We start from the raw sequence: 26,485 nt of genomic DNA, 5'->3' as shown, positions 1-26,485 counted from the left end.
CAATGACTAACTGTGAACACAGGTTTACGTCTTCGATGGTTAACATCTCACAAAGCAACAGTTTTGATTATGCAGAGGTTGTTGATTCTGCTCTTCACAAGTCCTCAGTGTCTACCTATGAAACACCCATTTCCCAAGGGGTGTATACTAATGAAAAGCAGCACCAGTCTCCTGTGCTGGTCACTGCCTGTTATCCTCGGGTAGCCAGTCTGGCACTCAGACATTCTATCAATTGTTTCAGACGCGGCACAGATTTCAGCCCTTTGTACATCGTTATGATGTAACCATGCGGAGGAGAGGTTAGGTTCTGCGACAGGTTCTGTCATCTTATTTGAAAAGATTTAATGAACATGAAAGGCTCCCCTCGGTCAGGGCTGTGACACAAACACAAACAGATGTGTTAAACCTAAGTTATGATGGGTGACATGGTTATATTTGCAGGTTTACGGGCCAACATCCTGTTTATGCCTCTATGGCCACTCTCCATAACGGTCCATGTGGAAGCTTGTCATATTAATCCAATCTACTAGGACAGCCAGAGTACAAACATGGGAGGAACAATGACAGCACTGCTATCTCTGTTTCAATAATGTAGGAAGCTCTTGTAAATATAGCAGCATGCAACCAAAGCTCTTGAGCACTCATTTGCATTTATACCTTAAAGCACCAAACACTCTGGAGACGAGTGCAAATGTACTTGGTAGCGAGACAGACCTATTATTTAATTTATTAGGGTTGGATATTTTTCAGAATGCATTCTTGCAAATCATCAGTTATTGTTTAGTGGGGGATAGAGAAAGAATAGCAGACTAATTAATGTTGTTCTAATGGGGCCTCCCGGGTGGCGCAGTGGTCTGGGGCACTGCATCGCAGTGCTAACTGCGCCACCAGAGTCTCTGGGTTCGCGCCCAGGCTCTGTCGCAGCCGGCCGCGACCGGGAGGTCCGTGGGGCGACGCACAATTGGGCTAGCGTCGTCCGGGTTAGGGTGGGTTTGGCCGGTAGGGATATCCTTGTCTCATCGCGCTCCAGCGACTCCCGTGGCGGGCCGGGCGCAGTGCGCGCTAACCAAGGGGGCCAGGTACACGGCGTTTCCTCCGACACATTGGTGCGGCTGGCTTCCGGGTTGGAGGCGAGCAGTGTTAAAGAAGCAGTGCGGCTAGGTTGGGTTGTGCTTCGGAGGACGCATGGCTTTCGACCTTCGTCTCTCCCGAGCCCGTACGGGAGTTGTAGCGATGAGACAAGATAGTAATTACTAGCGATTGGATACCACGAAAATTGGGGAGAAAAGGGGATAAAATAAAAAAAATAAAAAAGTTGTTCTAATGAATCACTAATGCCTGCTGCTGCTATTTTAGTCTCCCAGTAAAATTCCTTAAAATATATTTGTTCTTCCTAGAATGATTTGGACTGTTAATAAGGCCTAGGTTGCCTCCCCTTTGACAAGTTCTCACATCAAATATTTGTGACGTGAGAACGATGAAACGTGATGTAGGTCTAATGTGAACGCTATGGCCCTACGTTGTTGATGCTTTGAATTGGAGTACATCCATTTGGTACACTGGGACTTCTATGTCAGAGCTGTAGCCAGAGCTCTTTCTATTTGGTCCTGGATTAGACCCAAAGTAAGCCCATATTGAGTCTCAGCCAGGAATTCGTCTATTTGTGCCAACATGGTGCTGATTTGACTCTTGGGGTCTGTTTACTCTCACATTCTGCACACAAAGCACATCAGTAAGGAGAGTGGAGGGTCCAGGAAGATCCTCTTGACTATGATATAATCAGAGCATTAGGAGATCTCCTATGAAGACCTGTGTTTGTCTTAGACCTGGGGCCCTCACGAACAATGGGCCATTTGCCACAGGCAGGAACACACACACTCACTAACTGGGTCAACCGATCAATACTGCGAGGTCAGGGTTATTGCATCTTGTGACCAGGAAATAGGAGGGTTGAGTGTTTGACCTCATTGCCTGGACAGCCCAGTTTCTCCTTTAGGCTACATGATGATATCCTACTTCTAACTGGCATATGGAGACTCCTCTACCAGTCTGCCTGTGTGCCAGCTAGCTTGAGAAATCAGCTTTGCACTCTGTCTGGAAACTTGATTGGACAAATCTTTTTCTGACCTAACAAATCACTGCATAATTGAGTGGCCAGACAGTGTAGAGTGAACATCCCAGTCTGGCCCTCAGGCTAGCCTACACCACCACTGAATAGTTATAAGTGGCCTTTGCCCCCAGTGTCAAGTGCTGAGGCGGTGGGCCCTAATAGGAAGTTTTCTGTGTGCCGCTCACCCTGCACTATCAGCTCAAACATAAATATATCACTGTCATGTCTTCTTCTGATACGGTGCTCAGTAATACAATCAAAACAGTCAACCATCCCAGAAAAGTGTTCAAAATAGCCTGACTGATCTCTGAAACTCACTTAGATAATATTGTTGATGAGATAGTGGTAAGCAATGCATAGTTATAACATCTACAGAAAAGACAGAAATGCCAATGGGGGTGGTGTTGCGGTCTATATTCAGAGCCACATTCCTGTGAAGCTTAGAGAGGATCTCTTGTACGTCAAATACTGTTGAAGTAATATGGCTACAGGTTAATCTGCCTCACCTAAAGCCCATTCTTGTGGGAAGCTGCTATAGACCACCGAGTGCTAACAGTCAGTATCTCGATAATGTGTGAAATACTTGATAATGTATGTGATATCAACTGAGAGGTATATTTTCTGGGTGACCTAAATATTGACTGGCTTTCATCAAGCTGTACACTCATGAAAAAGCTTCAAACTCTAACCAGTTCCTGCAACCTAGTTTAGGTTATCAGTCAATCTACCAGGGAATTTACAAACAGCACAGGAATGAAATCATCCACATGTACTGAGCACATCTTTACTAACGCTGCTGAAATCTGCTGTAAAGTGATATCCAAATCAATCGGATGTAAATCAAATCAAATTTTATTGGTCACATACACCTTGTTAACATCTGCTAATGCGAGTGTTGCGAAATGCTTGTGCTTCTAGTTCCGACAATGCAGTAATATCTAAAAAGTAATCTAACAAATTCACAACAGCTACCTTATACACACATGTAAAGGGATGAATAAGAATATGTACATATAAATATATGGATGAGCGATGGCCGTATATACATATGAGATGAGTAATGTAGGATATGTAAACATTATTAAAGTGGTGTTATTTAAAGTGACTAGTGATACCTTTATTTAGTCAATTTATTAACGTGGCTAGAGATTTGAGTCTATGTTGGCAGCAGCCTCTCTATGTTAGTGATGACTGTTTAACAGTCTGATGGCCTTGAGATAGAAGCTGTTTTTCAGTCTCTCGGTCCCAGCTTTGATGCACCTGTACTGACCTCGCCTTCTGGATGATAGTGGGGTGAACAGGCAGTGGCTTGGGTGGTGGTTGTCCTTGATGATCTTTTTGGCCTTCCTGTGACATCGGGTGTTGTAGGTGTCCTGGAGGGCAGGTAGTTTGCCCCCGGTGATGCATTGTGTGGAACGCACTACCCTCTAGAGAGCCTTGCGGTTGAGGGAGGTGCAGTTGCCGTACCAGGCAGTATTACAGCCCGACAGGATGCTCTCGATTGTGCGTCTGTAAAAGTTTGTGAGTGTTTTAGGTGACAAGCCAAATTTCTTCAGCCTCCTGAGGTTGAAGAGGCGCTGTTGCGCCTTCTTCACCACACTGTCTGTATGGGTGGACCATTTCAGTTTGTCAGTGATGTGTACGCCGAGGAACTTAACTTTCCACCTTCTCCACTACTGTCCCGTCGATGTGGATGGGGGGGTGCTCCCTCTGCTGTTTCCTGAAGTCCACTATCATCTCCTGTGTTTTGTTGACATTGAGTGAGAGGTTATTTTCCTGACACCACACTCCGAGGGCCCTCACCTCCTCCCTGTAGGCCATCTCGTCATTGTTGGTAATCAAGCCTACCACTGCAGTGTCGTCTGCAAACTTGATGATTGAATTGGAAGTGTGCATGGCCACGCAGTCGTGGGTGAACAGGGAGTACAGGAGAGGGCTGAGAACGCACCCTTGTGGGGCCCCAGTGTTGAGGATCAGCGGGGCGGAGATGTTGTTTCCTACCTTCACCACCTGGGGTGGCCCGTCAGAAAGTACAGGACCCAGTTGCACAGAGCGGGGTCGAGACCCGAGGTCTCGAGCTTAATGACGAGTTTGGAGGGTACTATGGTTTTAAATGCTGAGCTATAGTCAATAAACAGCATTCTTACATAGGTATTCCTCTTGTCCAGATGGGATTGTGCAGTGTGATGGTGATTGCATCGTCAGTGGACCTATTAGGGCGGTAAGCAAATTGGAGTGGGTCTAGGGTGTCAGGTGGTGTGAAGATGATATGATCCTTGACTAGTCTCTCAAAGCACTTCATGATGACAAGTGAGTGCAACGGGGCGATAGTCATTTAGTTCAGTTACCTTAGCTTTCTTGGAAACAGGAACAATGGTGGCCATCTTGAAGCATGTAGGGACAGCAGACTGGGATAGGGATTGATTGAATATATCCGTAAACACACCAGCCAGCTGGTCTGCTCATTCTCTGAGGACGCGGCTAGGGATGCCGTCTAGGCCGGCAGCCTTGCGCGGGTTAACATGTTTAAATGTTTTATTCATGTTGGCCACGGAGAAGGAGAGCCCACAGGCTTTGGTAGGGGGCCTTGTCGGTGGCATTGTATTGTCCTCAAAGCGAGCAAAGAAGTTGTTTAATTTGTCTGGGAGCAGGACGTCGATGTCCGACAGGGCTGCTTTGTTTTTTGTAATCCGTGATTGACTGTAGACCCTGCCACATACGTCTCGTGTTTGAGCCGTTGAATTGCAACTACTTTGTCTCTATACTCACGCTTTGCTTGTTTGATTGCCTTGCAGAGGGAATAGCTGCGCTGTTTGTATTCGGTCATGTTTCCAGTCACCTTGCCATGATTAAAAGCGGTGGTTTGCGTTTTCATTTTTGCACGAATGCTGCCATCAATCCACGGTTTCTGGTTGGGAAAGGTTTTAATAATCACAGTGGGTACGACGCACTTGCTAATAAACTCGCTCACGACTCAGCGTATACATCAACTTGTTGTCTGAGGCTATCTGGAACATATCCCAGTCCACGTGATCAAAGCAATCTTGAAGTGTGGAATCCAATTGGTCAGACCAGCGTTGGATAGTCCTGAGCACAGGCATTTCCTGTTTTAGTTTCTGTCTATTGGCTGGAAGCAACAAAATGGAGTCATGGTCAGATTTGCCGAAGGTAGGGCGGGGGAGGGCTTTGTATGCATCACGGAAGTTAGAGTAGCAATGATCCAGAATGCAACCAGCTCGTGTCGCGCATTCGATATGCTGATAAAATTTAGGAAGTCTTGTTCTCAGGTTAGCTTTGTTAAAACCCCCAGCTACAATAAATGCAGCCTCAGGATGTATGGTTTCCAGTTTACAAAGAGTCCAGTGAAGTTCTTTCAGGGCCGACGAGGTATCTGCTTTGGGGGGATATACACGGCTCTTGGAAGATAATGCGGTCAGCGTTTGATTGTAAGGAATTCTAGGTCAGGTGAACATAAGGACTTGAGTTCCTGTATGTTGTTGTGATTACCCCATGAGTCGTTAATCATAAGGCATACACCCCGGCCCTTCTTCTTACCAGAGAGATGATTGTTTCTGTCGACGCGATGTGTGAAGAAACCCAGTGGCTGTACCGACTCTGACAACATATCCAGAGTGAATCATGTTTCTGTGAAACAGAGAATGTTGCAATCTCTGTCGTCTCTCTGGAAGGACACTCTAGCTCTAATTTCGTCTACCTTGTTTTCTAGAGATTGGACATTGGCGAGTAATATGCTCGGAAGCGGTGGATGGTGTGCTCGCCATCTGAGTCTTACCAGTAGGCTGCTACGTCTGCCTCTCCTTCGGCGACCGCGTTGTTTTGGGTGGGCCTCTGGGATAAGATCTCATGTCTAGGGTGGCGGTCTTGAACAAAGGATCCGCTTCGGGAAAGACGTATTCCTGGTCGTAATGTTGTTAAGTTGACATCCCTTTTATATCCAATAGCTCTTCCCGGCTATATGTAATAACACTTGAGATTTTCTGGGATAATAATGTAAGAAATAATACATTAAAAAACAAATAACTGCATAGTTTCCTAAGGACCTGAAGCGAGGCGACCATCTCTGTCGGCGCCATCTAGTAATGATCACAATATGGTAGACATATCTAGGAAAACCAAAGTTCCCAAGGCTGGACCTAATATTGTGTATAAGAGGTTCTACAAGAGGTTTTGTAGTGATTCCTATGTTGATGATGTAAAGAATATTTGATGGTCTGTGGTGTGTAATGAGGAACAACCAGACAATGCACTTGACAAGTTTATGAAATAGCTTGTTCCAGTTACTAATAAGGATGCACCCATTAAGAAAATGACTGTAAAAACTGTTGAATTCCTGTAGATTGATGGGGAATTGAAAAATGTTATGGTCGAGAGGGATGAGGCAAAAGGTATGGCAAATACGTCTGGCTGCATAACCGATTGGCAAACCTACTGCCAATTGAGAAATCATGTGACTAAACAGAACAAAAGGAAGAATGAAACAAAGATACATTATATAAAGAATGATAGTAAAAGATCTTTAGAGCACCTTAAACTAAATTTTGGGCAAAAAGGCAAACTCAGCTCCATCGTTCATTAATGGCTCATTCATCACAAAACTCACTGATATTACCAACTACTTTAATGATTTTGTTCATTGGCAAGATTAGCAAACTTAGTCATGACATGCCAGCAAGAGACCTACACATCCAAGTATAACTGACCAAATTCTGAAACAAAAGCATTGTAATTTTGAATTTCTAATGTCAAAATAGTTGTCTATCAACAATGACAAGCCACCTGGGTCTGACAACTTGGATGGAAAATGACTGAGGATGGTAGCGGACTATATTGCCACTCCTATTTGCCATCTCTTCAATAAAGTGTGTCCTCAAGCCTGGAGAGAAGCAAAAGTCACTACGCTACCCAAGAATAGTAAAACACCCTTTACTGGCTCAAATAGCCGACCAATCACCCTGTTACCAACCATTAGTAAACTTTGGGAAAAATTGTGTTTGACCAGATACATTGCTATTTTACAGTAAATAAATGAACAACAAACTTTCAGCATGCTTATAGAGAAGGGCATTAAACATGCACAATACTTACACAAATGACTGATGATTGGCTGGGAGAAATTGATTTTAAAAAGATTGTGGGAGGTGTTTTGTTAGACTTCAGTGCGGATTTTGACATTATCGATTTATAGTATGCTGCTTGAAAAACGTAGATGTTATGGCTTTACACTCCCTGCTATGTTGTGGATTACCTGTCTAACAGAACAGAGGGTATTCTTTAATGGTAGTCTCTCCAACAGAATCAGGAATTCCCCTGGGTAGCTATCTAGGCACCTTAGTTTTTTCAATCTTTACTAATGACCTGGCTCTGAGGAAAGCCTGTGTCACGTTCCTGACCTATTTCTGTTAGTTTGTTATATGTGTTAGTTGGTCAGGACGTGAGTTTGGGTGGGCATTCTATGTTTTCTGTTTCTGTGTTGGTTTATTGGGTTGCCTGGTATGGCTCTTAATTAGAGGCAGGTGTTTGGCGTTCCTCTAATTAAGAGTCATATTTAGGTAGGCGTTTTCACAGTGTTCGTTGTGGGTGGTTGTCTCCTGTGTCTGTGTATATGTTTGCACCATACGGGACTGTTTGCGGTTTGTTCGTTTTATGTAGTCTGTTCCTGTTCATTGCGTTCTTCACGTTATATGTAAGTTCGTCGTTCAGGTCTGTCTGCATCGTTTATTTGTTTTGTTTGTTTATACAAGTTTAGTTTGTTTTTTCCGTCGTGTTCAATAAATCATGTCATTTCACTACGCTGCGCCTTGGTTCGATCACTACTCCTCCTCTTCTGATGAAGAGGAGGAGGACTGCCGTTACAGCCTGTGTGTCTATGTATGCGGATGACTCAACACTATACACATCAGCTACTACACCGAGTGCAATTACCGCAACACTTAACAAAGAGCTGCAGTCAGTTTCAGAATGGGTGGCAAGAAATGTTAGTTCTAAATATTTCAAAACTAAAACCATTTGGAACAAATCATTCACTAAACCCTAAACCTTAACTAAATCTTGTAATGAATAATGTGGAAATTAAGCGAGTTGAGGAGACTAAACTGTTTGGAGTAACCTTGGATTGTAAACTGTTATGGTCAAAGCATATTGATGTATCAGTAGCTAAGATGGGGAGAGGTCTGTCCATAATAAAGCGCTGCTCTGCCTTAACAACAATATCAACTGTCAATCAATTGTCGCACCTAGACTACTGCCCAGGCGTGTGGTCAGGTGCCACAAAGATGGACTTGGGGAAATTACAACTGGCCCAGACCACGACTGGCCCTTAAATGTTTACGAAGAGCTAACATTAATCATATGCATGCCAATCTCTCATGGCTCAAAGTAGAGGAGAAATTGACTTCAACACTATTTATTTTTGTAAGTATTGACGTTGAATGCCCAAGCTGTCTGTTTAAACTACTAGCACACAGCTCGAACACCCATGTATACCCCACAAGACATGCCACCAGAGGTCTCTTCACAGTCCGGAATAGACTATGGGAGGTGCACAGTACTACACAGAGCCATGGCTACATGGAACTCTATTACCCATAAAGTAGCTCACGCAAGCATTAAAATCAAAAAAATATATATATATATATAGATACACTACATGGCTAAAAGTATGTGGACACCTGCTCGTCGAACATCTCATTCCAAAATCATGGGCATTAATATGGAGTTGGTCCTCCCCTTTGCTGCCATAACAGCTTCCACTCTTCTGGGAAGGCTTTCCACTAGATGTTGGAACATTGCTGCGGGAAGTTGCTTCCATTCAGCCACAAGAGCATTAGTGAAAATTGCATTCCAGGTGACTACCCCATGAAGCTGGTTGAGAGAATGCCAAGAGTGTGCAAAGCTGTCATCAAGGCAAAGGGTGGCTACTTTGAAGAATCTCAAATATAAAATATAATTTGATTTGTTTAACAATTTTTGGTTACTACATGATTCCATATGTTTTATTTCACAGTTTTCTACAATGTAGAAAATAGTAAAAATGAAGCAAAACCCCTTGAATGAGTAGGTGTGTCCAAACGTTTGAATATTGTGTGTTACTGCCTTAGTTTTTGTATCTTACTACTAGTTCTTGCTGGATTCCTGGAAGAGCTAATGGGGATCCATAATACAAAAATATTGGTACAGTATAGGCCTTAATTGTGTAATGGGGAGTGAATATGCCCCACAACCTCTCTAGTCTGTGTGTAGACTAGAGTTACTGCAGTGAACACTGAAGGGCTTGGGAGTGGTGGTTGGTGGGTGGGGGGGGGGATCTCTATTTACGTCTCTAGTTCAGCAGCTCCCACACTGAGACCCTCCAAGGCCTCATTTGCAGCTGTTTGTTTTCCTTAGTTCTCTCTTGACCTACTTTCTCCTCTAATACTCCGTTTTTTCTGCTATCTCTTTCTCCCCCATGCAGCCACGGTGGAGTGCTATAACCCGAGGACAAACGAGTGGACGTATGTCGCCAAAATGAACGAGCCACACTACGGCCACGCAGGGACGGTGTACGGCGGTTACATGTATATTTCAGGTACGTATGTGGCTCCAAATCAAGTTACTAATGTCAGTGGGTAGTTTAGTCCTATTAGATCCAGGGCTTGGAGGGAGGCTCTTTTCCCATTTGACTGTACTTATATTTTAGAGCCACTGACTGTACCAGATGGCAGTGCTCTCTTTTAGAGAGTGACTGGTGTCCTACAAGATAGATGTGTGGGTTTTTCTGTGGGTGACTAAAGCCTCACATGTTTGACAGTCACGCTTCCTAATCGTTTCAGTCCCACATTAGCCATAAGATGGAGCAGAGAGAGGGCCATCCATCCGTTGCCAAACAGCGGGCTGTGATGTCAGTAAAGCATCCTTCATTACAAGGTCATACAGTGGAATCCTGCAGACCCTGCTCCTTCTCACCCCTCCCTCCCATATCACATCACTGGGGTCCAGTTCTCTGTGCTATTTCGGGGGTTATTGTAAAGATGGTTGGAAGTAGTGATTGTGTGGTAGACTTGGGTGCGACTAATCTCCTGTCTCTCTGTAGGAGTCAGCCCAGTGCTTGTTCACTTCATAGGATTGAAAACAAATCCTGCCTTATGGAGATGAGCCCCAGTTTCCCAATGTGTGACTAATACAAAGTGATGCTGTACAGAGAGAAAGAGAGGGAGGGAGTGAGAGGAAAAGAGGGAGGGGTTGATGACTGTGCAGGAGGTGCAGCTCCATAGAGCTCCAACACACAGGTGAGATTATGTTAATCTCCCCTGGCCTCTGGGCACCGTGTTAATAAGCATAACCCAGACACCTCATAGCCTACTACCAACATCGTAACCCTCCTTCACCCAGTGGCACCTCACCTGCTCTGATCCAGCCTCAGACTCCAGTAGAGGAATAACATGGGCCTGGTGGCTCTAGCTTTGGCATGTATTTCTGTATTTATTTTATGTATTTCTGTCAATGGTTGGCATGTTGCTTATAGTCAGACTGGCACTTCTGGGTTCCTTTACTGAGAACATCTCAAGCGGGATAACGGTCCTGGTGTGTTTGAACTATTATCACACCAAAAAGTCAACTTCCCTCCTTGTGACGGAGCATCTCTTAGTGTCATCCTGAGTGGAATGAGGCTGCGTCACTGCACATGCACCTCTCTAAAATGGCAAGAGTCTGCCTGGAGGCACTGGGCAATGGTTAGGCTTAGATACAGTGCATTCGGAAATTATTCAGACCCCTTGACTTTTTCCACTTTTTGTTATGTTACAGCCTTGTTCTATAATTGATTAAATAGTTTTTTTCCTCATCAAATCTACGCTCAATACCACATAATGTTTACCTTCGCAACAATCTGATGTCCTGAGCGCTCTGGAGCAGATTTTCATCAAGGATCTCCCTGTACTTTGCTCTGTTCATCTTTCCCTCATTCCTGACTAGTCTCCCAGTCCCTGCTGCTGAAAAACATCCCCACAGCATGATGCTGCCACCACCATGCTTCACTGTAGGGATGGTGCCAGGATTCCTCCAGATGTGACGCTTGGCATTGAGGCTAAAGACATCTTGGTTTCATCAGACCAGAGAATGGTCAAAGTCCTTTAGGTGCATTTTGACAAACTCCAAGCGTGCTGTCGTGCCTTTTACTGAGGAGTGGCTTCTGTCTGGCCACTACCACAAAGGTCTGATTGGTGGAGTGCTGCAGAGATGGTTGTCCTTCTGGAAGGTTCTTCCATCTCCACAGAGGAACTATGGAGCTCTGTCAGAGTGACCATCCGGTTCTTGGTCACCTCCCTGACCAAGGCCCTTCTCCCCCGATTGCTCAGTTTGGCCAGGCAGCCAGCTCTAGGAAGAGTCTTGGTGGTTCCAAACTTCTTCAATTTAAGAATTATGGAGGCTACTGTGTTCTTGGGGGCCTTCAATGCTGCAAAAAAAATGATGGTACCCTTCCTCAGATCTGTTCCTCGACACAATCCTGTGTCTGAGCTCTACGGACAATTCCTTCGACCTCATGGCTTGGTTTTTGCTCTGACATGCACTGTCAACTCTGGGACCTTATAGAGACAGGTGTGTGCCTTTCCAAATCATGTCCAATCTATTGAATTTACCACGGGGGACTCCAATTAAGTTGTAGAAACCTCTCACGGATGATCAATGGAAACAGGATGCACCTGAGCTCAATTTCGAGTCTCATAGCAAAGGGTCTGAATACTTATGTAAATTGGGTATTTCTGTTTTTGATTTAATACATTTGCTAACATTTCTAAAAACCTGTTTTCGCTTTGTCATTATTGTGTGTAGATTGATGAGGATTTTTTACGTAACGTAACAAAATGTGGAAAAGGGGAAGGTCTCTGAATACTTCCCGAATGTAGTGTGTCTCCACCATTCCAGATAGAGGTCTGTACTGTAGAGCTTATTAATTAAACAAGCTCCCCTCAAGCACCGGGGCAAGCTGCATTCCTACAAGGAAACTGGACACCTGCCGAGATTAGCTTTCCTGACAGCCCACATGTTTACAAACTCTCACTTGTGATGGAAGTCAGGTGGAGCGGAGACATCATCAGCCAGCGTGTCTCTGTTGGGGATCGGCCCTCCTGCTCCACCCCATGTCTCAGGGGTCACGACCTCACTGTGCAAGATGGCCCACGTGGGGGTGCAGGCCGTGTCTTGCTGTCATTCCAGATCAGGTGCTGGGCGGAGGCTGTGCTGCCGTGTTGTCTGAAGGCATCCTGTCAGGTGAATGGAGCTGACACATTGAGTCAAGCCACAGGCCATCACAGCTCTGCTCCAACTCCCAGGGTGGGGCTCAGACACTCAGCCAGCACGGCTTCACACTACCACTACTGTCACACAACCATGTTGACTGAACGCAAGTGTCTCATGGTCAAGCAACAACAAATGCGCTCCTTGATTGACGGGGCGGAGCTATGTCTGTGTGAAAAGTGGCATGGAGAGAGGGCGAGAGAGCCTAGAGGGGGATGACTCAAGTAGCGGTGTAAACTCTAAAAATGGACTTTACACATGGCATATCACATTAAACAAATCAAACAATAAATACGCTTATATGGTATACCGCCAGCCCTACTGTACCGGCATGTTCAAAGTAGGGCTGGGTGTTAAACCGTATTTTACGATATACCGGTATTGATGCACGGACTGGTTTGGGTTTTTTGCTTTACCTTCCATAATGGTATTTGAATGTTTGGTTTGTTAAATGTGATTTGCCGTGTGTAATGTCCATTGTTCTAGTTTACTTAGATACTTGAGTCATCTCTCTCCGCTCTGTCTCTCTTCATGCTGCTTTCCACACAGACCTAGCCCCGCCCGTTACTCAAGGAGCGCTTTTGTTTGTTCCTCGACCACAAGACAACTTGTGTTCAGTCTGCATGGTAAATGCAGCACGTGCAACAATGTTGATGACACCGATGCAGTTTTCACTTTGCTTCTTAATATAAATCAACTAGCGTTCTATAATTACACTATTAGTTTGTGTTTCTTACATCTGCAAACAGCTAGTTTATCTTACCATGTTGGGCCTAAATCTTGTTTTCAATGACGGCCTAGGAACAGTGGGTTAACTGCGTTGTTCAGGGGCAGAACGACAGATTTTTACCTTGTCAGCTCGGGGATTCGATCTTGCAACCTTTCAGTTACTAGTCTAATGCTCTAAACACTAGGCTACCTGCCGCCCCTATTTTCATGTCAAACGCTATATTCAAAGTGCCCACTATTATATTGTAACTATAGAATTTAAATAATCATTCTATTTCCAAGTGTTTCACTCTAAATCGCAAGTCTAATTGCAATTGCAACATTTGGTTAAAAATAAGGCCTAGATTGTTTGCCCATATCGTGCAGACCTACGTGGAAATGATCTCAAACGAGTGCAAGAAATGCAGACATTTATGAAAAGGCTGAAAATATTGTGTGTGAATTTGAACAGTATAAAACAATCAGAATGGAGAAAGACCCATTGAAATCACTTAGGAAGTATGTGTTGCCACCCTAGGGTCTCACTACTCATAAAGCACATGTCCAACTTTTTATTATCCAAAACATAAAATACCATCCAGTTTAAAAAAAAAAATATGATAAGATATTTGGACCATATCACCCAGCCCTAGTTCAAAGACCAGGGCTAGATCTTCCGGGGAATGACATTAAAGCTCACATCTGGTCATCCTTTCTATTATCATTTTTGGAACTTGCTGACCCCTTGGTTTTGTCTAGCTCCTCTGTGTTCCCCTGCCTCGGTTGTTTGGGTCTCATTTGTGCCAGCACTGTGCTTCCTCTAAACAGGTCATACATTTTTACGACGAGTCAAAGCCCCGGCACAATTTTATCTCCACAAATTGATCGATAAATGTGCCAGTGTATGGCAATAATAGTGAGATATTATCTAACGGGCCAGGCAGCGCCACCAATGAGCTCAGGTGCCTTTAAGTGTCTTTGAAAGGACAACCATTTACTGTCTTCAAGGTACAAAAATATATATTTTAAAGTCTCAAAATGCTTTCAATTGTCTTTTGACAACTCTTTTGTCTTAGTAGCTTTCATTTAGAACAATCGTTAAACTGAGATCATAAGAGTAACTTAAATAACGGTAGTAATTAATTGTAATGATAAATGTTTAATTATAACAAAGACAATTACATTGATGGAAGCTACAATCTATCTGCAATATTAAAGCTGATCTACACCCTAAAAAAGAAAGAAAAGAAACTGAACATTGTGTCTCTCTGAGATTGACTTTTGGCAAATGTATAGATGGGTTAGCTGACAATGTCAACATCGATGCGCACTCTTCAATGGGGCAGAAGTCTGTTAGTTGTTGTGATTCTGGCTTGCCAGATAGCTACCAATAATGACAAGAAACTCCCACGTGGGGAAACAAACATAGGTGACTCGTTTCAGCTAGTTTCATCTTGTTCTTGATACCATGTCTTGTTCTGAGGTGTTTGGACTGATTTCATGTCAATGCTAATATGGCAACAACAAAAAATGCTAGCTAGCTAACCAAGAACTGTAATGATGTATTTGAGAGAGATGTTCTCATTGTACACATTTATTTATGATTTCAACAAACATTGGAGACGAAATATAGTTTACATGTTAACAATCAAAGCCAACCCTGTCTGTTTTGCCCCATAGTTGCGCACGTGTCGGTTTTGTGGCTATACAACCAACCCGTCTATGAAAACAAAATCTACCCTCTCTCCACATTTGCTGTACAAAGTACTTAAGTAAAAAATACTTGAAAGTACTACTTAAGTACAGATACCCCAAAAAACGACTTAATTTCCTTTAGGAATGTAGTGAAAAAAGTTATGTACTTTTTACTCCGTATATTTTCCCTGATACCCAAAAGTACTCGTTACAATTTGAATACTTAGCTAGGAAAATGGTCTAATTCCCACACATCAAGAGAACATCCCTGGTCATTCCTACTGCCTCTGATCTGGCGGACTCACTAAACACATGCTTCATTTGTAAATTAAGTCTGAGTGTTGGAGCGTGCCCCTGGCTATCCATAAATAAATAAATATAAATAAAAAGAAAGTGGTGCCTTCTGGTTTGCTTAATATACGGAATTGGAAATGATTTATACTTTGATACTTAAGTATATTTTAGCAATAGAATTTACTTTTGATACTTAAGTATATTTAAAACCAAATACTTTTAGACTTTTACTCAAGTAATTTTTACTGGGTGACTTTACTTGAGTCATTTTCTATTAAGGCATCGTTACTTTTACTCAAGTACGACAATTGGGTACTTTTTCCACCACTGCAAATATGTGTCTGCAGTAGACATATCCTTCAGCCATTTTAAGCTCTGAAGGTTGCTGGCCAGAGACATCAGTTACTCTAAGATGCTACTAACCTTGGGCAGTCAGATGTAGCTCAACAAGAAAATAACCACACCCCATATCAAGCTGCTATTCTATCAGTGGGTTTGATATCTTTCTTGTCTCAGAGATTATTTTAATGACACACACATACTTTAAAAAAGATAATGGATCTAACTTTGTCTCTGTGTGTATTCTATTGGTCGAGGAGGAAGAGGTTGATGTTATAGACGTCTGATTAGTCTGGGCCATTGATTTAAAAATAGCCCGGTGTAGATTAATGAGGTAGGGAGGCAGAACGAAAAAGAAAGAAATGGGTAAAGAGAGCGAGCGGGATCATTGGGCAGCAGCAGAAGCAGTGGAGGGATTCGGGCGCCATTTGGCATGTACTTCAGATCCTCACTGCGCTGCGTACACTCCCAGCCACTCTGCACAGCACAGGGAGGTGTGGGCTGCCTGGCTCCCACCCAGATGCATGCTGGGATTGTGTTCCTCTTTATTTTGAGCCTTCCCTGTGGACATGTCCTGTTTTTTTTTCTCCCCACTTTTCCTCAGCTTTGTGTGTCCTGTCTATTCCTCTTTTTCCACCACTACAGTACCTATGTGTGTACACATGCACTGCAATAGTGTTTTGAATTTATGTTACAAATAATAGCATCTATCTTTTATTGCAAGTATGTGGCTGAGAAAATGTGTGCAGTGAATGTTAGTGGTGTTAAGCATGGGGATCATTGTGTGTGTGTTGCTGGGCAGAGCAGGCTGATGTTTCTGAGGAGGGGTTGGGGGGAGTGAACTGGGTGTTCAGGATTACAACATGCTCTGCGTGGCCAGTCGCAGTGCTGTGGTCTGGTCATGTGACTGTCAGGACAGAACAGGGCCTGGTCAAGGCCGACCCAACACCCCCATGCTACCCAACGTGGCAGGGCTGAATGTAGGTCGAGGTTGAGTTACCATCAGGTACAGTACCTTTGGATCAGTCCGTTAAATGCTTTTGATTAGACCCCAGGGCTATTTTCAACCTTATTTAACATGGTCCTGTTTTCTTCTGTGTTGCAGGGGGAATCACTCACGACACGTTTCAGAAAGAGCTGATGTGCTTTGACCCAGATGCAGACAAATGGACTCAGAAAGCGCCCATGACCACGGTGCGGGGCCTGCACTGTATGTGCACGGTGGGCGACCGCCTCTACGTCATCGGAGGGAATCACTTCCGGGGCACCAGCGACTACGATGATGTGCTCAGCTGCGAGTACTACTCCCCGGCCCTGGACCTGTGGACGCCCATTGCCGCCATGTTGCGGGGCCAGAGCGACGTGGGCGTGGCCGTGTTCGAGAACAAGATCTACGTGGTGGGTGGCTACTCGTGGAACAACCGCTGCATGGTGGAGATAGTGCAGAAGTACGACCCGGAGAAGGACGAGTGGCACAAAGTGTTTGACCTGCCTGAGTCGCTGGGCGGGATCCGAGCCTGCACACTGACCGTTTTTCCCCCAGAGGACTTGATGGGCTCCCCCTCCAGAGAGTCACCCCTCTCAGCACCTTGAAGAATGGGGGTGGGGGGGGGAGTCCACCCCGCTCCGCTCACACCCCCACAACCCCCCACACTCCATAGACATTGTTTGCACTTTTGGACTACATCTGTACTGCATCCCGATACACCCCTTCCTCCCCCAGAGCTGTGCAGAACCCCCCCCCTAGTGATGAAATCCACATACCGATATGGTTTGGCAACCTAATTAAATGTTAATGTTGCATATTCGGTAAATTTTGGCAGGAAATACCTTGACTTGAAGAGTGACTTTGCAATTCAACTTTTCTACCTGATGTCTTTGGAGTTTTACTATGTCCTGTTTCTTTAGACGTGTTACCGGGTAAAAACCATGCTGTTGATGACCATACTGACGCTCTTAGTCTGTGCCAGGTTAGGGGCAGTTGACCCCCCCCCAGAGGGGCAAAATAGGGGCAGCTGAGGTCCACACAGATGTGGTTTTAAACTCGGGGCCCTTCACCCCCTCTCTTCTTTCAGTTTCAGTTCTTTCCTGCTATTGCTATGAAACCGTTAACAAAATTGTGTTTTCTAAATTTAATAAACAAGATTTTGGAAAAAAGAATAGTCTCTCCAAAGTATCTTGCTATTTACTTGTTCACATGGTTGATGCATTCTCTTCATATCAAGCTTAATGTCAACTGACGTGAGGTATAAATATCTGTTTTAGAACCTCCTGCAAAGTGTCTTTTCCACATGAAAAAAACCCTTAGTTTATTTCTCTCTATTTTACTGGTTGAAAGTAATCTTTCACATCATGCATTATGCTGCTTTAGTAGCAGCTGTAACCTCAGACCTCCCTCCCCTCAGCAATTGTTGTCCTCAGAATGAACCATTTTTCCTCTGATTTAAATAGAAAAAGCTTTTATTGTTCTCAAGAGGCATGGGATGAACAGTAGGTGTACACACAAAGTTAAAACGTAGTGTCCTGCTGTCTCAATTAGAGGTCGACCTATTATGATTTTTCAACGCCGATAACGATTATTGGAGGACCAAAAAAGCCGATATCGATTAATTGGCCAATTTTTTATTTTTTTTCGTATTAATGACAATTACAACAGTACTGAATGAACACATCAATAAAATCAATTTAGCCTCAAATAAATAAGGAAACATGTTCAATTTGGTTAAAATAAGGCAAAAACAAAGTGTTGGAGAAGAAAGTAAAAGTGCAATATGTGCCATGTAAGAAAGCTAACATTTAAGTTCCTTGCTCAGAACATAAGAACATATGAAAGCTGGTGGTTCCTTTTAACATGAGTCTTCAATATTCCCAAGTTTTAGGTTGTAGTTATGTTGTAGTTATTGGAATTATAGGACTATTTCTCTCTATACCATTTGTATTTCAATAACCTTTGACTATTGGATGTTCTTATAGGCACTTTAGTATTGCCAGTGTAACGGTATAGCTTCCATCCCTCTCCTCGCCGCTACCTGGGCTCGAACCAGGAACACATCGACAACAGCCACCCTCGAAGCAGCGTTACCCATGCAGAGCAAGGGGAACAACTACTCCAAGTCTCAGAGCGAGTGACGTTTGAAACGCTATTAGTGCGCACCCCGCTAACTTGCTAGCCGTTTCACATCGGTTACGCCAGCCTAATCTCGGAGTTGATAGGCTTGAAGTCATAAACAGCGCAATGCTTGAAGGATTGCGAAGAGCTGCTGGCAAAACGCACGAAAGTGCTGTTTGAACGAATGCTTACGAGCCTGCTGGTGCCTACCGTCGCTCAGTCAGACTGCTCTATCAAATCATAGACTTAATTATAACATAACACACAGAAATACAAGCCTTAGGTCATTAATATGGTCGAATCCGGAAACTATCACTTCGAAAACATAATGTTTATTCTTTCAGTGAAATACAGAATCGTTACGTATTTTATCTAACGGGTGGCATCCATAAGTCTAAATATTCCTGTTACATTGCACAACCTTCAATGTTATGTCATAATTACGTAAAATTCTGGCAAATTAGTTCGCAATGAGCCAGGCAGCCCAAACTGTTGCATATACCCTGACTGCGTGCAATGAACGCAAGAGAAGTGACACAATTTCACGTGAATAATATGGCCTGCGAACCTGAATTTCTTTTAGCTAAATATGCAGGTTTAAAAATATATACTTCTGTGTATTGATTTTAAGAAAGGCATTGATGTTTATGGTTAGGTACATGTTGGAGCAACGACAGTCCTTTTTCACGAATGCGCACTGCATCGATTATATGCAACGCAGGACACGCTAGATAAACTAGTAATATCATCAACCATGTGTAGTTATAACTAGTGATTATGATTGATTGATTGTTTTTTATAAGATAAGTTTAATGCTAGCTAGCAACTTACCTTGGCTTCTTACTGCATTCGCGTAACAGGCGGGCTCCTTGTGAGGCAGGTGGTTAGAGCGTTGGACTAGTTAACCGTAAGGTTGCAAGATTGAATCCCTGAGCTGACAAGGTAAAACTCTGTCGTTCTGCCCCTGAACAAGGCAGTTAACCCACCGTTCCTAGGCCGTCATTGAAAATAAGAATGTGTTCTTAACTGACTTGCCTAGTTAAATAAATGTGTAAAAAAACGATTTCCGATTGTTATGAAAACTTGAAATTGGCACTAATTAATCGGTCGATCTCTAGTCTCAATCCTAATCATAACTCGTATTGTAATCTACACTGAGCTGACTCCTGTGCCCAGTGCTTCAGGGCACACCGTTGTCCTCTTCCACTGGCTCCTCTCACCTGGCACACAGACAGACGGTAAGGTCACCCACAACCTGGCCACCTGCGTCTGGCCCATTTAAAACCTCAGTGGCAGCATATGGTGTCCGACACAAACAAATCGGCTACAAGCTGGAGCAAGAAAATGAAGGCAATGAAATGTAATTTCAGGTGAGTGGGTGTTTTTTGTTTATGATGGAGCGTGTACATTGTTCATGTAGGAATGTTTGACTGAGAACATGTCAGTGCTGTAAGATCCAGTGGTGTCTCGGGCTGTGCATCTAAGCAGCAGCCTCTAGTGGATGTGCTCCATCTCCACCACATACCCTCGTCCTGTTCACTCATGTCTCCATCTCCTGAACCTCCAAGCCAGTAGTGTGCTCGGCTGTTTTAACACAACATCCAGTTCAAGGGCAGGCGACTGGGAGCCCTGGGGGACCAGGGGAAGGTGCTGCCGGGGACGAGGAGAGATGACAGGGGAAGGAGGTCTGAGGGAAAGTGATGGGGGACTGGAGGGATTGGCCTTCCTGATAGATGTTGTTTCCGCTTATCGACAGCTGCACTCTGAATACTCATATGGGACTCTTCGAGCTGAAGCGCCGGCAGTTGTTCACTGAGAGATGTCGATAGGGCCATTGCCTGTCGTCTTTACTCAGGAATTATGTGCTCTATTACACTACGCTTGAATGACCTACCCTTAACGGCAATGTTCATCTGTCACTAATATGAGGGGCACAGAGGTCCCTGAGAGAGAAGACTCACTTGACTCTCTCACTTGACTGTGAAATTAGTTTGATCCTTTCATTATATTTGAGATGAGCAATAAAAATCCTAACCCATCACATAGCAGCTGTACAGTAACATGTTTTGGCCTTGTTTTACTGTTGTACAGTGTGATGAGATGTGACCTTCATGAATGGGAAAATGTATTCATAATGTCAACCAAGAGGAGAGAGGAAACCCATTGTTTGTATTAGTTGAACTGTATCTGTAAGACCAGCTATGTCTCCAATTTGTTCTGTTCAGAGTGTTTCCTTGAGGGCTGCTCCAGTAGGCCTACTTCACTTTTGCAACAGCAGCATGTGGGGGTGTCATCCGACGGTAATGTTGTATGCATTCATGTTTGCTCATCCTGGTTGTGTGTGGCTGTTACTTTGCTTCCCCCCCCCCCCCCCCTGCCCCGCATGGTGTTAAAATGGGCCAAGGTGACAGAGAGGTGGCCAGGCAGGCTTGAGCATTATACTTTTGTATTCTCTGCGGACCTGGATATGGTAATGCCTTAATTGATTATGAGTGGCTGCGAGCGGAGAAGATGTTTTTTGCAGTGATAAGAATTAAGCTGAGATTAATATAATTGTTTCGGGGCTATTTATCCTTCTCCAAGGAGAATAAGCAAAGTTAAATACAATATTAATGATATGCTAATGTAAACATATTTTCCATAAATTAAAAAACAATGAAATGACAGCATTTTAGGGAAAATCTTTCAGTCTTGTTCTCCTTTGTCTTTGTCAGTAGTTCCTGGGTTTGTCCATCCAGCCCAGTGAAAATGACCCTCCTGTATGCCAAGCCATCCAGGGTCTCTAATCCAATACAGCTGTTATCTGTCTCACTTCATTATCCCTGTATACTCGGTGTTCTTAAAACAACTGATTGTGAAAAGGTCAAAAGAGTTCGACCGTGATGAGCTGTTGCCACGGTGTCATGGAGAGCGGGAAGGAGGAGTGGAGCAGGGAGCGGCTGTTGGGAGATGTGTGTTCTGACTCAGTACTGCCTTCCCTACTTTGTGTCTGCAGGTACAACAGGCAGGATCAGAAAGGCTGCTATATACTTTAGAGTTACATAGAAAGGTAAATGGGGTGTATGTGATTTCAACATATAAATCTCCAAAGTGAGATATTAGATCTAGTAATCACAGTCTAATTAGAGTCACCTTGTCTTGAGCTTCTTATTAGTCAGTCAATGCAGCAGCATCTCGAGCCCGGCTAGACACATCCTTCGGTCTGTAGCTTTGGTTTGTTAATGAGTGCTGCTGTGCCCCAAATGCTAATTCGACGTTAAGGGAACAAAACGCAACGAGAAGTGGAGTGCCTCGGAGTTGGAAATTACACTGCCAGTTATTCCCATCTATCCCTCTGCTTTTTGTTTACCTCTCTTGCAGTATTTCAACACCACTGTCAGCATGTTCACTCCCTTTAAGAGGAGATGGAGGGAAGTGTATACGTTTTTACAGCACAGCTTTCATACCTGCAAAACGTTAAGTACACCTGCTCTTTCCATGACATAGGCTGACAAAGTGAAAGCTATGATCCCTTATTGACGTCACTTGTTCAATCCACTTCAATCAGTGTAGATGAAAGGGAGCAGACAGGTTAAAGAAGGATTTTTAAGCAACTCAATATTAAGCACGTGTTCTTTTTTTACACCATGTATGTCTCCAGGAGACAAATTACCCAGATTCTTCAGGCTGCTGGATGTATATGTGTGCACAACACTGTGGTGACATTGTCAGTCAAAATATTGCTTGTGTTGGATTAAGTAAAGGAGGTTGGCCGGGGCTCCTGGTGGAATCTTGACTTGAAAGCTGACAGTTCTCCTTCCTTTGTCTATAACTGATAGGGGAGTGTATCACATACTGTAGCTAGTAGTAGCATAGCATCAGCCAGCTGACTGGGAGGTGTGGAGGAAATGGGAATAAATCATTGATCCTGGAGGTGTGTGTTGATAGCTGTAGTAACGTGATGGTGAAGGGCCCACCCCTCTACTGTCACATTAATACTCTTAACACATCAGTACACTCCTCCTGATGGTGATTGACTCCAAGGCCATTTCAATGTTGAGCTGAATGCTTTTTTTCTGGCACCAAATCAAAGGGCACGGTCTTTTACACAGATTCCATGACACACACAAGCCAATTTACACACACACTTACTTGGAATACACCCCATTATGAATAATTTAATTATCTGACCAATTTCATTTAATCTGAACAAAGACTGTGTTTATTTGAATCCAGCTGTGTGTCTTTGTTTGATGCAGCTATATCATTTGTGATAAAGTGCTCCAAAATAATGAACCCCAACCATGTAACTCAACAGACCCAAAACAAGTACGGAGTTCCTTACCACATCTAGTTGGATATAAACAGAGTATTTCAGTGGATTTTCTTGTCTGTATTCCCGCCACATCCTCCAACTATTATATATTATTGGAAACCGTGTTTAATTTATCACAGTTTCCTCATTTTACCATGCCGTTTTATACATGTGGGGAAATATTTATCTCAATATCTTAGCCTGTGTCACGCCCTGATCTGTTCCACCTGTCTTTCTGATTGTCTCCACCCACCTCCAGATGTCACCTGTTTTCCCCATTAGTCCCCGGTGTATTTATCCCTGTGTTTCCTGTCTCTTTGTGCCAGTTCATCTTGTTTTGCCAAGTTAATTAGCGTTTCTCCTAGCTCCTATTTTTCCCACTCTGTTTTCCCCTAGCCCTCCTGGTTTTGACCCTTGCCTGTCCTGATGCCGAATCCGCCTGCCGGACCTCTCTGCCTGTTCTGACCTCGAGCCTGCCTATCCCCTGGTACTGTTTGGACTCGGACCTGATCACTGAACCCCTGCCTGTCCTGACCTGGAGCCTGCTACTGTTTGGACTCTGACCTGGTTTATGAACTCTCGCCTGTCCTGACCTGGAGCCTGCTACTGTTTGGACTCTGACCTGGTTTATGAACTCTCGCCTGTCCCCGACCTGCCTTTTGCCTACCCTTTTTGTTATAATAAATATCGGAGCTCAACCGTCTGCCTCCTGGGTCTGCATTTGGGTCTCGCCTTGTGCCCTTATAGCCTGAATACTCCTGAAATGGGTTTTAGCCATGCACAAATCTTCTGCAGCACTCCAATCCCTACTACTCTGCTCTGTCAGATTTCTGTTTTTCTCATATTAGAGTGGTTTTGTTCCTGTTTTTGTGACAAGTGTCCAGAGGACTGTTCCCCCCCCTCCCCCTCAGGGGTATAGTGGGGGCTGGGGTATGATGTTGCTGTCCTCTGAGGTCACCATGCTAATGTATCAGAGAACCCCCAGAGGGTGTATAGCAGAGGAAGCTGGTGGGTGGAGCTGTAGGAGGACAGGCTCATTGTATGGCTTGAGTGGAATAAATGGAACTAAGTCAAACGTGGTTTCCATGCTGTTCCAGTTATTCCATTCAAGCCATTACAATAAGCATGTCCTCCTATAGTTCCTCCCACCAGCCTCCACTGGCGTATAGTGTGACACTGGGCCAGGCGGAGATGCTGCTGTGAGAGGAGTGGACCCCTGTGGCTATTGGCTAAGCAAACCAACACACACACACACAGGGCTGTTCTGTTTCCCTCAGTGGCTTTGCTTTTTTTGTTTTAACCTACGAGACTCCTCTCTGTCACCTCAAAGGAAGCTTCTGATTAATCTCATATCTACTGACTCCTGGCATGAGAAGAAGCCACCCTGCCTGGGCACAAAGGAGAGAGAACACTGGGAGAACTCTGTGAAAACGTAGTCGCTCTGTGAACGCATATCTCAGGGGTACATACTGTTCAGGCTTTATTTTACAGCAGAGACCAGGCTGCAGACTCATGATTAACCACACGTACACTTGATGTGAAATAAATGGATTGAGGCAAAAATGTTCCTTGAAAATATTGTAGTCTTGGCTGTATGTATTTCACTAAGGTCTTCATGAGAAAGAGAATTTCTGGACAAGGCAGTTTAAATGACAATTTACAAACACTACAAAAATAATTCATATAGAAGTTGTTACCTATAATCATTTTTATACATAAGAGTGTGGGCTAGTTTGGATGTTATTCCAGGCCCATGAGACAAACCACAGGATTTTTTCCTCATTCGATTCTAACCTTGAGAAGTAGTTATGGACTTTGAGTGCATTTACACGTACTGCTCTTGGATAAACACACAAATGGAACTTGTAGCAATTCATTCCCAATATAATATACTTAATTAATAAAAAGTCCACTTGCACTGAAACTCCAAGGCAAGTTGTGCACTGCATTGCTGCTATGCAAATGGAATGTTCCTCTTGGCCAGAAATTAATGCATGTTGATATCAAAACCCAAACATCTTCATTATTTTTCACTGCAGTCTACACGATGACCTTGAATTTGCTCAAAAACAAATGTTTTCACAATTATATTGTGCATAATACAAAATATAACACAATGCCTCAATTATGTTTTCACTAAATACTTCACTCATGTATATATGTTATGACTTTTCTCTTCTCTCTTTTAAGAGACCCAGACATGCTCAGGGAAAAGGCCAGTGTGGTCTTGTGTATATCATTTAGGCTCATCTGTGTTCTAGACTAGTGGACCATAAGGCCAGAGCACCTGGGGGAGGGAGGCAGCCCTGCGGCTGAGTGGTGATTAAGCCTGGAACAGGGTTGCCTCGGACACGGTTCCAAGTCTGACCTAGAGTACAACCCACCCCCGCATCCGTCCACATGCACTCACACTACCTCCCCTCTCAGCGCTGTCTGTAGTCTGTACCCACCACTGTCTGTGTCGTGTCTCAGTTTCAGCAGCAACCTGAGCTACTGCACACGCCAGCACTGTCTCTCCCTGCTGTACAACACCTATTCCAAGTCATTTATCATCCTCATCACTGAGTCCCAGTACAGTACCCAAATCACGACACTCACGTCACACCATGCAATGAGCCTTTGTACACTCACCAACCCATACAGTGTGACTATATGATTTCAGTAACGTGTGCAAACGTGGCAATGATCGCTAGTTGACGATTGCAGAACAGTGTCTGAATAACAAAATAAACAACCAGGGGTTTACTGTATATATTTACAGAGAGGCTGTTATTGACAATGATACCTCACTCTGGGTCAGCCAGGTAGCGGTACCCCTGACAGACAACACAGCTCATGCTGGTAGCCATTTGGACAATGATTTGATTCACAGGAACCAGCAGGGGTCTTACAGTGACATTTCACTGCCATGTCTGTATTGCTTAATCGTTCTTGTACCTGGGGAACAAAAGGGCTTGTAGGACGATCGACTGCAATCCATGATTTCTGGATGGTTACTCTGCTTGACATTTTCATCAACCATTGGGACCATTTTCCCTGCCACACTAATGTTATGACCAAATCAAATGGGGTTTCTTGTGATTTTCAATCATTCTGACAAGTGTCACCCACATTTCTCCATATGTCATGATTTTCTACCTCTCCGACTGGCATCTCTGTTCAGACAAAAGCAGCTGTCGTCTCATTCCATTATATTTCAAAGACCCATCTGACACAGTTCTATCTCTTCCTTTCATTTTGTTCCAATCGGAAAATGCATCCGGCATATGATTTATAAGAAGTTATACAACGGGTGAGTCCAATCCTGGACGCCGATTGGTTAAAACCGCATTCAAGGCGTTGTCTATTCCACAAGTTACCACCGGCTAAAGCCACAACGTCGAAATGCCTATTTACTCTGTTCCATCTCACTGCGCAATCCACTGTCTCATCAGCCCAGCCAGAACATTAATGAACTTGATCTCCGCTGTAAAAAGCATCGAGACATTATCTCCTATTTCTTTGAGACTAGCATTTGGTTTTCAACAGCGGAGATTTGTATAAACCTTGCTGTCTGCATTTCGCTTCGTTTTACCTGTTTTCTATTGACATTTCTTTGTATATGTCCATAAAAAGGATGCTGATTCATGATTTCGACTGGCTG

At 43.9% G+C, this 26,485-nt stretch overlaps 1 protein-coding gene across 5 annotated transcripts in view; it reads left to right on the top strand.

Moving 5' to 3' along the window:
• Positions 1 to 17,599, top strand: part of LOC129868944 (kelch-like protein 13) — a 99,765-nt gene extending 82,166 nt beyond the window's left edge. For all 5 annotated transcript variants that reach the window (XM_055943317.1, XM_055943315.1, XM_055943318.1 and 2 more), the window contains 2 exons: positions 9,582 to 9,695; positions 16,545 to 17,599. In XM_055943317.1, the coding sequence (XP_055799292.1) occupies positions 9,582 to 9,695; positions 16,545 to 17,032 (602 nt within the window). In that variant the 3' untranslated portion in view covers positions 17,033 to 17,599. The remainder of the gene's footprint in view (positions 1 to 9,581; positions 9,696 to 16,544) is intronic.
• The last annotated feature ends 8,886 nt before the right edge of the window (positions 17,600 to 26,485 follow it).

The sequence above is a fragment of the Salvelinus fontinalis genome, chromosome 13 (genome assembly GCF_029448725.1).
Source record: "Salvelinus fontinalis isolate EN_2023a chromosome 13, ASM2944872v1, whole genome shotgun sequence".
Taxonomy (NCBI): domain Eukaryota; kingdom Metazoa; phylum Chordata; class Actinopteri; order Salmoniformes; family Salmonidae; genus Salvelinus; species Salvelinus fontinalis.
This window is presented reverse-complemented; position numbering and strand designations above follow the sequence as displayed.